General features: G+C 42.4%; 1 protein-coding gene across 3 annotated transcripts in view; it reads right to left on the reverse strand.

Annotated features, from left to right (window-relative positions):
• PPEF2 (protein phosphatase with EF-hand domain 2) overlaps nucleotides 1–14,838 on the reverse strand; it is a 132,228-nt gene that overhangs the window by 26,907 nt on the left and 90,483 nt on the right. For all 3 annotated transcript variants that reach the window (XM_077276130.1, XM_077276144.1, XM_077276137.1), the window contains 2 exons: nucleotides 14,538–14,687; nucleotides 4,132–4,530 (listed from right to left, as the gene is read on the reverse strand). In XM_077276130.1, coding sequence (XP_077132245.1) covers nucleotides 4,132–4,530; nucleotides 14,538–14,687 — 549 coding nt within the window. The remainder of the gene's footprint in view (nucleotides 1–4,131; nucleotides 4,531–14,537; nucleotides 14,688–14,838) is intronic.

A 14,838-nucleotide genomic window follows, 5' to 3' on the forward strand; every position in this document is an offset into this window, starting at 1 on the left:
CAATGACCCAAAACATGAAGCCGAAGCAACCCAGGAGTCTATTAAAGCAAAGAAGTGGAATATTCTTGAATGGCCAAGTCAGTCACCTGATCTCAACCCAATTGAGCATGCATTTCACTTGTTAAAGACTAAACTTCAGACAGAAAGGCCCACAAACAAACAGCAACTGAAAACCACCGCAGTGAAGGCCTGGCAGAGCATCAAAAAGGAGGAAACACAGCGTCTGGTGATGTCCATGAGTTCAAGACTTCAGGCAGTCATTGCCAACAAACGGTTTTCAACCAAGTACTAGAAATGAACATTTTATTTAAAATTATTGAATCTGTCCAATTACTTTTGGTCCCTTTAAAAACAGGGTGGCACATGTTAAGGAGCTGAAACTCCTAAACCGTTCATCCAATTTTAATGTGGATACCCTCAAATGAAAGCTGAAAGTCTGAACTTCAACTGCATCTGAATTGTTTTGTTTAAAATTCATTGTGGTAATGTCTATAACCAAAATGAGAAAAATGTTGTCTCTGTCCAAATATATATGGACCTAACTGTATATGCTTCAAGGCTTAGTCTGTTTTGCATTCTGCCCCCGTACATTGGATAGAGGGGCCTCTGAGCATCGAAACACATTGTGCTGTTGAGACTATTATATTTTAAATACTGCATCACTATTCTCCACTACCTTAGGCCTGGATCATATTGTCATGTTTCTCGGCTTGACTTTAGAAATTATGTCCTGATCTGGGTCTATTTATTTTTATCAGCGTTGTCTGCTAATCTGTGTCATGACAAACTAACCTTAAAAGTTCTACTTTTCTCTTTTCTTTTCAGTTCTACTCCCCTACTATTATCTATCAAGTTTATGACTGCACTCTGACTGTACTGTCTGGAACACTGTTATAACAGCAGTTTGGATATGTAGTCTGGACCTCCCCATATAACAACATTCTGGATATGTAGTCTGGACCTCCTCATATAGCAGCAGTCTGGATATGTAGTCCGGACCTCCCTATATAACAGTAGTCTGGATATATATAGTCTGGACCTCCCTATATAACAGCAGTCTGGATATGTAGTCTGGACCTCCCCATATAGCAGCAGTCTGGATATGTAGTCCGGACCTCCCTATATAACAGTAGTCTGGATATATATAGTCTGGACCTCCCTATATAACAGAAGTCTGGATATGTAGTCTGGACCTCCCCATATAGCAGCAGTCTGGATATGTAGTCTGGACCTCCCCATATAGCAGCAGTCTGGATATGTAGTCTGGACCTCCCCATATAACTGCAGTCTGGATATGTAGTCTGGACCTCCCTATATATAACAGCAGTCTGGATATGTAGTCAGGACCTCCCTATATAACAGCAGTCTGGATATGTAGTCTGGACATCCCTATATAACAGAAGTCTGGATATGTAGTCTGAACCTCCCTATATAACAGCAGTCTGGATATGTTGTCTGGACCTCCCTATATAACAGCATTCTGGATATGTCGTCTGCACCTCCCCCTATAGCAGCAGTCCAGCTATGTAGTCTGGATCTCTCTATAGCAGCAGTCCGGCTATGTAGTCTTGACCTCCCCCTATAGCAGCAGTCCGGCTATGTAGTCTTGACCTCCCCCTATAGCAGCAGTCTGGCTATGTAGTCTGGACCTCCCCCTATAGCAGCAGTCCGGCTATGTAGTCTGGACCTCTCTCTATAGCAGCAGTCCAGCTATGTAGTCTGGATCTCTCTATAGCAGCAGTCCGGCTATGTAGTCTTGACCTCCCCCTATAGCAGCAGTCTGGCTATGTAGTCTTGACCCCCCCCTATAGCAGCAGTCCGGCTATGTAGTCTTGACCTCCCCCTATAGCAGCAGTCTGGCTATGTAGTCTGGACCTCCCCCTATAGCAGCAGTCCGGCTATGTAGTCTTGACCTCCCCCTATAGCAGCAGTCTATGTAGTCTTGACCTCCCCATATAGCAGCAGTCCGGCAATGTAGTCTGGACCTCTCTCTATAGCAGCAGTCTGGCTATGTAGTCTGGACTTTGCCCTATAACAGCCAGTCTGTATATACTGGATTGCCCATAATACCTATAACAACAGTCTGGCTGTGTAGTCAGGACATCCCCCTTTGTCAGCAGTCTAACTGTGTAATCTGCTCCGCCCCTATGACAGCAGTCCGGCTGCCCTATAACAGCAGTCTGGTTGTGTAGTCTGGACCTCCTCCTATAACAAGAGTCTGGCAGTGTGGTCCATATCTCACTCTATAACAGTGATATTATAGCAGTGAACAACACATCATTCCTACAGCCAGATTGGCTGCAGCTGTCACCTGTCAGTAAAAAGCAGAAGTTCAGAGACTGTCTGGGAACCTAGTAGAGCTGGAACGAATGATGGAAAACAATGAGGTACGGTAATTATTTTTCAGTACTCTGTGCAATTTCTAATAAAAATGTAAAGTTGCCAGACTACACTGCGTGCTGAATTATTAGGCAAGTTGTTTTTTGGATTACATGATACTTTTTATACTGTACATGTTGTCCTACTCCAAGCTGTTCAGGCTTGAGAGCCAACTACCAATTAAGTAAATCAGGAGATGTGCATCTCTGTAATGAGGAGGGGTGTTGTCTACTGACATCAACACCCTATATAAGGTGTGCTTAATTATTAGGCAACTTTCTTTCCTTTGGCAAACTGGGTCAGAAGAGAGATTTGACGGGCTCTGAAAAGTCCAAAATTGTGAGATGTCTTGCAGAGGGATGCAGCAGTGTTGAAATTGCCAAACTTTTGAAGCGTAATCACCGAATAATCAAGCGTTTCATGGCAAATAGCCAACAGGCTCGCAAGAAGCATGTTGGGCAAAAAAGGCGCAAAATAACTGTCCATGAATTGAGGAAAATTAAGCGTGAAGCTGCCAAGATGCCATTTGCCACCAGTTTTGCCATACTTCAGAGCTGTAACGTTACTGGAGTAACAAAAAGCACAAGGTGTGCGATACTCAGGGACATGGCGAAGGTAAGGAAGGCTGAAAAACGACGAACTTTGAACAAGAAACATAAAACGTCAAGACTGGGACAAGAAATATCTTACGACTGACTTTTCAAAGGTTTTATGGACTGATGAAATTAGTGTGAGTCTTGATGGGTCAGAGGCTGGATCAGTAAAGGGCATAGAGCTCCACTCCGACTCAGACGCCATCAAGGTGGAGGTGAGGTACTGGTATGGGCTGGTATAATCAAAGATGAACTTGTGGGACCTTTTTGGCTTGAGGATGGAGTGAAGCTCAACTCCCAGACCTAATGGCAGTTTCTGGAAGACAACTTCTTCAAGCAGTGGTACAGGAAGAAGTTGGTATCGTTCAAGAAAAACATGATTTTCATGCAGGACAATGCTCCATCACATGCCTCCAACTACTCCACAGCGTGGCTGGCCAGTAAAGGTCTCAAAGAAGAAAAAATAATGACATGACCCCCTTGTTCACCTGATCTGAACCCCATAGAGAACCTGTGGTCCCTCATAAAATGTGAGATCTACAGGGAGGGAAAACAGTCCACCTCTCAGAACAGTGTCTGGGAGGCTGTGGTGGCTGCTGCACGCAATGTTGATCGTAAACAGATCAAGCAACTGACAGAATCTATGGATGGAAGGCTGTTGAGTGTCATCATAAAGAAAGGTGGCTATATTGGTCACTATTTTTGTTTTGTTTTGTTTTTGCATGTCAGAAATGTTTATTTCTAAATTTTGTGCAGTTATATTGGTTTACCTGATGAAAATAAGCAAATGAGTTGGGAATATATTTGGTTTTTATTAAGTTGCCTAATAATTCTGCACAGTAATAGTTACCTGCACAAACAGATATTCTCCTAAGATAGCCAAATCTAAAAAAAACCCACTCCAACTTCCAAAAATATTAAGCTTTGATATTTATGAGTCTTTTTGGTTAATTGAGAACATAGTTGTTGATCAACAATAAAAATAATCCTCTAAAATACAACTTGACTAATAATTCTGCACGCAGTGTACTTTTAAAAAAAAAGAAAAAAAGAAGGTCGTTGGTCTACCATAAAAACCTATCGTGTGGATAGGTAAAAAGTTTCTGGTTGTCCAACTGATGGGACCCCTTTCCAGAACATAGTCTCTTCTTTTGAATACCTGTTTCCTTTCTTCATCTTCCATGTCATAGTCCTGTGTTCCTCCAGTATCAGATTCAGACTCAGACAGAGATATTGGACTATTAGGCTCCATATAGGTATCTGTGAAACCCACTTTTCTGCGACATTTAATCAACTCTTTATCCACAGATTCTCGGACTCGTTTAGAAATCTCCCTTCTATCAACTGATATGGTAGTTGGGCTGCTTGCAGATCGTTTGCCCTTATAGGCAGGCAAGAGAGTGGGAGTGGCACTGTATGAGAACGAACCAAATCTTGGTTGTGGGGGACAATTTGATAAGGTGTTGTCTTCATTTGTTTCCTGACAACGCGGTGCCTCTATCCCCTCTGTCTTGTTAGCCTTTTCCCTTTTTTTTCGAGGACGTAAGGTAGATGTAAACTAAAGACACAAAATACATGTGTTATGGAATTACTTCAAATGGAAAACATAACTCTTATTCAGTCTAATCTTAAAGGGAATCTGTCACCAGTTTTTCTCATCTGAGAGCAGGAAAAGAAACCCTGATTCCAACGATATATCACTTAGTTTACAAAGTTACAAATCAAAGAATATAGCTGATGCATGGGAAAATCCAAAACATGACATCACATAGAAAGGTTTCCCTTAATGTTAAAACCTAAATACAGTTTATTGAAATATGATGTAAAACAAACAAAAAAAAAACAATAAAGCAAAAAAAATTAAAAAAATATTGGCAATAATATCCCCACTGGTGTGCAACTAGGGGAGTGAAAGGGGTGTGGGGAAACAAATGTACAGAAAAAACCTTTTTACATTTAGAATATATTCAACCTCAATTCCAAAGAAGTTGGGACACTTTGTGAAATGTAGGGAAAATGAAATTAGACTTAATGATAATTCCTTTCCTAGGAGCCCTCCAAGACAGCACAACAGGTTGCCTCCTCGCCCTAGTAGGAATAGGAAACACAATGGGGTTAAATAGCCCCTCGCCACCTCCTATCCTCAGTGTTTATTTAAAGGACCACACCAGTATGAATGCTCTAAATATTTATTTAACACCAAGAAATACATAATGAACAGAAGGGCGGGAATTACTAGTGGTGTCATTAAGGATTCCTAGAAAATAAATTATCGGTAATTCCAATTGTATTTTCTCCCATAACCCTCCACAACAGCACAGCAGGAAGAATACCAGAGAATATTATCAGGCAGGGATGATTGCCTGGAGGACTTACCTCCCAAAGGCTGATTCTTTATTAGACATTAAATCTAATCTATAATGCTTAGAGAAGGTATGGACCGAGGACCAGGTAGCGGCTCTGCAGATCTGCTAGATGGAGCTGCTGGCCCTTTCGGCCCAGGAAATCTACATGGCTCTTGTGGAGTGAGCTTTCCCTTTCTCCGGAGGCAATAGACACTGAATTCCATGAATTCTATATGCTTCACAATCCAATTCTTAATCCAGTTAGTTGGCTATTGTACACTTCTAAGTCTTTTTTCCTTTGTCTTTTTTCCTTTGTTTTGTCCACAATATTGTACAAAGAGATTCTGTCTTCTAGGATCTTTAGATATTGTTCCCTAATCGATAGGGCCTGCAGTTCACTAGCTGTCTTCCATGTTATAGCTACTAGGAGAGCTGCCTTCCAGGACAGTTTATTTAAAACCACCGCAGCTATGATCTCAAAAGAAGGCAGAGTTAGACCCTTGAGGACAATATTTAGGTCCCAAGGTGGGATTCTTGGGTGTACCAGGAAGCTGTGGTCATGAATCTTCTTGTCCAATGATGACTTGCCAGGTACTGGATGAAAAAGGGACTTAAGGCTGACATCTGGACTTTAGGGGTACTAGGTTTTAAGCCTCTTACTGGACTATCCTGTAGGAAATCTAGGATTCTGGCTATGTCTGGATGAAACGGATCTGGAGAAACAGCTCAGTACCATGAAATAAAGGTCTTCCATATTTTTCCATACATGGTATTAGTTATCTGTTTTCTGCACTTCTGAAGGGTGAAGACAAAAGAAAAAATCCAGCTCACCATAGTTGTAGTCCCTGGAGGCTCGGAGCACGGAAACACTGTGTCAAGGTGTGAGGAATGCAGGAAATAGAAAAAAATCCAGCTCGACGAGGTGGTGAAAAAGCAAAGTCTTGGTACTTTATTCACTTCATATCAAAAAATAGAGGATAAAACAACAGCACAATATAATTAAAAACACTATCTACGCGTTTCTGGTGACATAGCACCCTTAGTCATGATACCATACTATCATGACTAAGGGTGCTATGTCACCAGAAACGCGTAGATAGTGTTTTTAATTATATTGTGCTGTTGTTTTATCCTCTATTTTTTGATATGAAGTGAATAAAGTACCAAGACTTTGCTTTTTCACCACCTCGTCGAGCTGGATTTTTTTCTATTTCCTGCACTTCTGAAGGGTACCTATGACCCGGTCTTATAGACCTTTTGCCTTTAAGATTTTGGCTTCAGAAGCCAAGCAACCACACACAGATTTTGCTGAGCTGGATGTCTAAAGGCCCCGTCTCACATAGCGAGATCGCTAGCGAGATCGCTGCTGAGTCACAAGTTTTGTGACGCAACAGCGACCTCCATAGCGATCTCGCTATGTGTGACACGTACCAGCGATCAGGCCCCTGCTGTGAGATCGCTGGTCGTGTCGGAATGGCCTGGACCTTTTTTTGGTCGTTGAGGCCCCGCTGACATCGCTGAATCGGTGTGTGTGACACCGATCCAGCGATGTCTTCACTGGTAACCAGGGTAAACATCGGGTTACTAAGCGCAGGGCCGCGCTTAGTAACCCGATGTTTACCCTGGTTACCAGCGTAAATGTAAAAAAAAACAAACAGTACATACTCGCCTTCTGATGTCCGTCAGGTCCCTTGCCGTCTGCTTCCTGCTCTCACTGACTCCCGGCCGTACAGTGAGAAGTGAGAGCACAGCAGTGACGTCACCGCTGCGCTCTGCTCTCACTGTACGGCGGCTCAGTCAGAGCAGGAAGCAGACGGCAAGGGACCTGGACACCGAAAGGCGAGTATGTACTGTTTGTTTTTTTTGGTAACCAGGGTAAACATCGGGTTACTAAGCGCGGCCCTGCGCTTAGTAACCCAATGTTTACCCTGGTTACCCGGGTGCTGCAGGGGGACTTCGGCATCGTTGAAGACAGTTTCAACGATGCCGAAGTCGTTCCCCTGATCGTTGGTCGCTGGAGAGAGCTGTCTGTGTGACAGCTCCCCAGCGACCACACAACGACTTACCAACGATCACGGCCAGGTCATATCGCTGGTCGTGATCGTTGGTAAATCGCTTAGTGAGACGGGGCCTTTACTCCCTCTGTCCTGATCTTCTGCACTACTCTTGGTAAGATGGAAAATGGGAGGTGGGGGGGAACTTAAGCCAATTTGAAATCCCGGGGATAGGTGAATGTGTCCACTGCCACACAGGTGTCGTTTGAATTTAGTAAGAAGTATTGACCTATTGTAGCATTTAAACAACTAAAGGCCCCGTCTCACTAAGCGATTTACCAACGATCACGACCAGCGATATGACCTGGCCGTGATCGTTGGTAAGTCGTTGTGTGGTCGCTGGGGAGCTGTCACACAGACAGCTCTCCAGCGACCAACGATCAGGGGAACGACTTCGGCATCGTTGAAACTGTCTTCAACGATGCCGAAGTCCCCCTGCAGCACCCGGGTAACCAGGGTAAACATCGGGTTACTAAGCGCAGGGCCGCGCTTAGTAACCCGATGTTTACCCTGGTTACCAAAAAAAACAAACAGTACATACTCGCCTTTCGGTGTCCAGGTCCCTTGCCGTCTGCTTCCTGCTCTGACTGAGCCGCCGTACAGTGAGAGCAGAGCGCAGCGGTGACGTCACTGCTGTGCTCTCACTTCTCACTGTACGGCCGGGAGTCAGTGAGAGCAGGAAGCAGACGGCAAGGGACCTGACGGACATCAGATGGTGAGTATGTACTGTTTGTTTTTTTTACATTTACGCTGGTAACCAGGGTAAACATCGGGTTACTAAGCGCGGCCCTGCGCTTAGTAACCCGATGTTTACCCTGGTTACCAGTGAAGACATCGCTGGATCGGTGTCACACACACACCGATTCAGCGATGTCAGCGGGGCCTCAACGACCAAAAAAAGGTCCAGGCCATTCCGACACGACCAGCGATCTCACAGCAGGGGCCTGATCGCTGGTACGTGTCACACATAGCGAGATCGCTATGGAGGTCGCTGTTGCGTCACAAAACTTGTGACTCAGCAGCGATCTCGCTAGCGATCTCGCTATGTGAGACAGGGCCTTAACAAATAAGTCTACCTCTGAATGGCCCTAATTCCTGGTTATCATTTGAAAAATCTTGGTCTTCAGACTCCATTCACCCTAATATATGTCTTTCCTGCTCAGGAAGTCTGCTTGTGTGTTGGCGGAGCCGCTTAGATGGAGTGCTGATGGAGACAGAAGATGCTGCTCTGCCCAAGAGAAGAGTCTTCTTGATATTGACTTGAGATTCTTATATATTGTACGTCCCTGGTGACTAAAGTGAGCCACTGTTGTCATGTTGTCAGAATATATCTTAACATGTGTTCCCTGAAGTAATGACACTGCAGTCTTGAGGGTCTCTTTTACCGCTTTTAGCTCTCTGAAATTGAATGACTAGTTATCTCTTGTGGCCAGACCCCTTGAAAGGAGTCTCTGGAGACCACTGCTCTTCATCCATTTTTGCAGGCATCTGTCATTATAATGGTAAGCGGGAATTGAATCCAATTCCTTTTGCTAGATTTCCTGGATTGAGCCACCAATCTAGGGAAAATATTTAGAATTGAGAGTCAGTGGTTGATACTTTTTAATGGCTAACCGAAAAGATGGGTCCGTAGTTTGTTGTAGTATTGTTACAGTACAGTCCAGGGAGGATTTCACTTGGACGGGCAAATTAATTCTTCTGTTTAGAGATTCAGGGGATATTTTCCAACAGGACAGAATATAAGTTTGAAGAGTTCTTGTATGAGCCTGGGACCAGTGTACTGCTTGGATACATGATGCCATGGATCTCAGGACAGATATTGCAAACCTTATAGAGACTTTCTTCCGATTTCGCAGAACAGAAATTCGGGATCTTACATATATGTATTTGCTTGTCTCTTGGTAAAAAAGTTGCCTATTCTCAAGAATCCAGAAGGAATCTCAGGAAAACTTTTCTGGTAAACGGATTTAAGTCTGACTTCTGAAGGTTCACCAACCATCCCAGAGATGTCAGGATCTGAAGCGTTATATGTACAGCTCTGGCAAAAATTAAGAGACCACTGCAAAATTTTCAGTTTGTCTTTTTCTCTTTATAGGTATATTTTTGAGTAAAATGTAAATTGTTCTTTTATTCTATAAACTACTGAAAACATGTCTCCGAAGTTCCAAGCAATAAATTTTGTATTTATTTTCTGAAAATGAGAAATGGTCAAAATTACAAAAAAATGCATTGCTTGCAGACCTCAAATAATGAAAAAAAACCAAGTTCATAATCATTTAGAAACAAAAATACTAATGTTTTAACTCAGGAAGTGTTCAGAAATCAGTATTTTGTGGAATAACCATGATTTTAATCACAGCTTTCATGCATCTTGGCATGCTTTCCACCAGTCATTCACACTGCTTTTGCGTGATCTTATGCCAGTTCTTCTTTGTTTGATGGCTTGTGACTATCCATCTTCCTCTTGATGACATCCCAGAGGTTTTCAATGGGGTTCAGGTCTGGAGATTGGGCTGACCGGAATTTGATGTGGTGGTCCTTCATCCACACCTTGATTGACCTAGCTGTGTGGCATGGCGCACTGTCCTGCTGGAAAAAAAACAGTCCTCAGAGATGGGCAACATTGCATGAGCAGAAGGAATCAACTGTTTTTCCAGGATAACCTTGTATGCGGCTTGATTCATACGTCCTTCGCAAAGGGTAACCTGCCCAATTCCAGCCTTGCTTTTCTTTTCTTGGTTTCTTTATTAGAAAAAGGTCAAAATAATGAATTCTGCCGTGCTCTACTTTTGGAACTGGTGAGATAACCTCTGACATCTGCAGATCTTTGAGCCCAGGCATCAGAATCTGCTTTTAAGATGTAAAGGAGGTTATTCTTAGGCTTTGTAGAGGGTAGGCGGAGAACTCAATTACCACCCCTCTGATGGATTCCAGAATCCTTTCCTCTCAGGAAATTATCTGCCACTGGGAAAAGTACTGAGATTCTGCCCCCTACATGCCTGACATCATTGTCTTTCCTGGTGCAGATTTAAAAAAAAAATGTTCCTACCCCTTCCCCTTTGTGGTAACTCCAGTGTCACTTCTTCCCCTTCCCTCTGTACTGTGGAGGTTGGGTCAGTGATAGTTAAAAGGATCTTCGCCTGACGACTTTTGGCTCAGGTAATGACTTTTTTTTATCAGATGCTTTTTCTAATAGCTCATCTTGGAAGGGTATGGACAAAGTTTGGATTTGGATACAATATCTTTGTTTTACATCTTCAGACAAAGTGCTCGTCTTGTTGTGTTTTGATAACACAGAGGACTTAGCAGCTACTCTGACTGACTCTGGTGAGGCATCTGCTAGGATGCCTTTTGAAGTAGAGGTAAGGAAGCTGGTAAATCTACTCTGGGAGTTCCCATGCTCAGGTGAGCCTCAAGTTGATTCAACCATTGGAACATGGATCTTGCCACACAACTACATTTGTTGTTAATGATGCCTTTGAAGCGTCCCATCCTTTCCTCAAAAGTCTATCCATCTTCCGATCCATTTAAATTTGTGAAGAACCCTCAAATGGCAGAGTTGCTTTCCTAGCTGCCTTAATGCCCTGGATGTCAATTTTGGGAATTTCAGACCAAGCCATCTCTTCTATCTGAATTCTTCCTTTCAGATCGCCCGGAATACCCAAACAGCACGGTGGCTCAGTGGTTAGCACCTCAGCCTTGCAGCCCTGGAGTCCTGGGTTCAAATTCCACCAAGCCCAACATTTGCAAGGAGTTTGTATGTTTTCCCCGTGTTTTCGTGGGTTTCCTCCGGGGTCTCCGGTTTCCTCCCACATTCCAAAGACCATTGGAACACGGATCTTGCCACACAGGTGGAATTTAGATTGTGAGCCCCATCGGGGAAAGCGATGATAACGTGTGCAAAAAATGTAAAGCGCTGCGTAATATGCTAATGCTGTATAAAAACCCACCAAGGACAACATCTGCAAGGAGTTTATATGTTCTCCCCTTGTTTGCGTGGGTTTCCAAAGACATACTGACAGGGAATTTAGATTGTGAGCCACATCAGGGACAGCGATTATGTGTTCAAAAACTGTAAAGTGCTGCGTAATATGTTAGCGCTATATAGAAATAAAGATTACGGTATTATTATTATTAACTCTTCTCTAGGAACTCCCATTCATCCAGATTAAAACTCTGAATATTGTTATGAACCAGAAAAACCATCTTCTTTTTTCATCTCAATCACCCAAACATTTATTCTTGGACTGTTCGGGGTGTTTTATCTTCCTCAACTTCATTTGTATTTTTTACTGTTGTACGGAGTTCCTCCATGTCCTCATAAGAAAAATATTTTGTGGCTTCCAGGTCAAAGCTCTGAGTCGGGGATAATTTTTCTTCCTCCAGCCAATCTTCAGAGATTGATGCATGGGTTTCTTCTGAGTCTGAACTCTCCACTAAACTGATCTTACTCTTTTTGGTCACAGATGGGGGTCAGACAAACCGATTGAGAGAAAGAGGCTAGGGAAGTCTAAATTTCCTGATGTACCATCCTCGTTAGCTCTGGCTTTTCATCCCTCAAAATCTTTTCTATGCACTCTTGACATACTGTAATTATGTTTATGGGGAGATGAAAGCTGCTCATTACAAATGGCATTTATGTCCCGTAGATTTAGCTCTAGCTTTTGGTGTACGATCCTTGCTCCCCTTAAAAAATGGAAGAAGGCAGTAATAACGATATTCTACTCCCAAAAGTGGGGTTTATCCACCCCAGAATTACTTAGTAGGCTTGGGTTCGTGCTGGGTTCAGCAGTTGTAGAGCAAAGAGAAAACGCACCATCCATGGATATAAAGGATCGGTCCTACCTTAGGGTGTCTTCTGTCAGGGTCACATATAGCGAAGTGACCGTGACCCAGCGCAGCACCATCCCTCAGATGCAACTCCTTCCCTTCTTGTAGGATGCCTAGGCTGAGGAATACCTGCAGACCATTGGTGTTATTTTCCTCCCAATTCACTGCTTTCCTGCCCGAAGGGCCGGAAACCACCGTGCGTTCCACGATGGAATGCAACCTGAAGTGACGTAAGCTGAAGGAAACTGACTTCCCACATCAGTTCCCCACTGCACGCTCACTGCATGCCACCATGGAAAGGAAAGAGGAAAGAGTCTGGGGAGCTACGGGAGAACCCCAGCCTATCTCCATTCAGCATTGCTCGGAGGGTAAGAAGAGGTCCCGATCATCGGGAACACTGGAGCAGTTGGTAGAGAAGGAAGGCAGCACGATCAACCTAACTGCCCAGCGAATCCAGGTATTTTCCCACCAGTGTCTGCTGCCCAAGACAGAGCACCAGGATGACCTCTTCATACCTTTAGGGACAAGAAAAATTACTGAGGATAGGAGATGGGGAAGGACTATTTAACCTTTTTGTGTTTCCTGTCCCTATTAGGGCAGGGAGGTAACCTCCTGTTGTGCTGGCATGTGATGTGAGAAAACAATATCTGTAAATCTCTTATATACATTTTATTCACAACAGCACACAGAACACATAAAACGGTGAAAGTTAGACATTTTTACATTTCATTTCAAAAAATAACCTTATTTAGAAAATTATGGCAGCAACACGTCTAAAAGGTTGGGACAGGTCCATGTCTACCATTGCGTAGCATCCCTTGTTTTTCTTACACTCTTCTACTGCAAAGCCATGCTGTAGTGATAGATGCAGTACAGTATGTGGTTTAGCATTGTATTATGGAAATATGCAAGGCTGTTCCCGAGATATACATTGTCTGGATGGGAGGATATGTTTTTCTAGAACCTCTGTATAAGTCTCAGCATCAATAGTGTCTCTAAAGAGGTGTAAGCTGCCCATGCCATGGCCACTAATGTAACCCCATGCCATCATAGATGCAGGCTTTTGAACTCTGCATTGATAACAAGCTGGATTGTCCTGCTCATCTTTATTCCGCAGGACACATATGCGGTTTACATAAAGAAGTTCACATTTTTATTCATCTGACCACATAACAGGTTTCCATTTTGCCTCAATCCATTTTAAATGATCTTTCGCTCAGAGAAGATGGCAGTGTTTCCGGATTGTGTTGATATATAGCTTTCTTCTTTATATGCTAGAGCTTTAACTTGCATTTGTGGATTACATAGCGAACTGTGAAAACAGACAATGTTAACAGCTGATCTTGTCCCCTGTGCACATAGATTTCTACATAATGATGATATTTTGCACATTTTATGGTGGGATGTTCAAAGTCTTTAAAATTTTACATTGATGAACATTTTTCTAAAATTTTTAGGTGAACCTCTGACCCTCTCTACTTCTGAGAGACTCTGCCTCTCTAACATGCCCTTTTAATACACAGTCAGGTGAAAATTGACCCTCCAGCTAGGTTTCATTACTACCACTTACCTTTCCAGCCTTTTGTTAAACCTGTCCAAATTTTTTTGAGATGTGCTGCTGCTTTCAATTTCTAAATAAGTTTTTGTTCACCTTTTTATATGTGTTCTATGTTCTGTTGCGAATAACATATGGCTATAAGACATTTCCCAATCATTACATTCTTGCTTTCTTTATATTTTACAGAGCTACCCAACTTTTTTTTAATTGAGATTATATATAGTGAAACCCGCCATATAAAGATTACAATTCCCAAACGTAAAAATGAAATACAGCCCTGAAAAACAGTTTGCCCAAGGAACCCCAGTAAAGAACAGCAACAGAGACTAGGTGTACTCAGAAGTACAGATACAGTCGACATATGAAACTTGAGAAGTATATTTCTCCTCATATATAACTATATTATACTAATGTAATTCAGTACAAATTGGTAGCATGGAATGGAAGGTAATATCCAGCAAGTAAATGCTTACTGTATTGACAGTCTTTCATTGTAAGATAACAGAGTAACAAAAAAAATCAGACCTTCAGATGTATGCCCTCTTAAAAAAGTTCCTTTTCCAGTCCTTGTATGAGGTGTAGCACCCTGACTATGCATTAAAAGTTTGAAGTGTGGTGTTTGAAAAGCTCTAGCCCTACATGTGTTATAAGGCGAAAATAGTGATCGGAAATAAATATACAGTGTATATATATATATATATATCATAATGGATATACATAAAAAATGGAAACATACTGCAAGGAAGCTATCCTTAGGGATAATTAAGAAATGTTTTACCTTGTGTCGTTCAATCTTTGACAAAATCTCCAAATTTGTAGAGTCAGACACTCCTCCATGTGTAACCAGTACTTTTTGATCTATTATTGTAGCCAATGGAAGCCAGCTAAAAACATTTTGTAGCATTTTCAGAATTTTTTTCCCATGAAACTTTAAGGTTACAAAACAAGAATATTCTGTTAGAAGATTTCCAAGATATCTAATATATTATAATATATCTTATGTAACATATGATATGTTGTTTCTTTGTACTCTTGTATATATGTAAACTCTTGTTATTTTGGGTCCAATACACTTATTT

This window comes from Ranitomeya variabilis, chromosome 1 (assembly GCF_051348905.1).
Source record: "Ranitomeya variabilis isolate aRanVar5 chromosome 1, aRanVar5.hap1, whole genome shotgun sequence".
Classification (NCBI taxonomy): Eukaryota; Metazoa; Chordata; class Amphibia; order Anura; family Dendrobatidae; genus Ranitomeya; species Ranitomeya variabilis.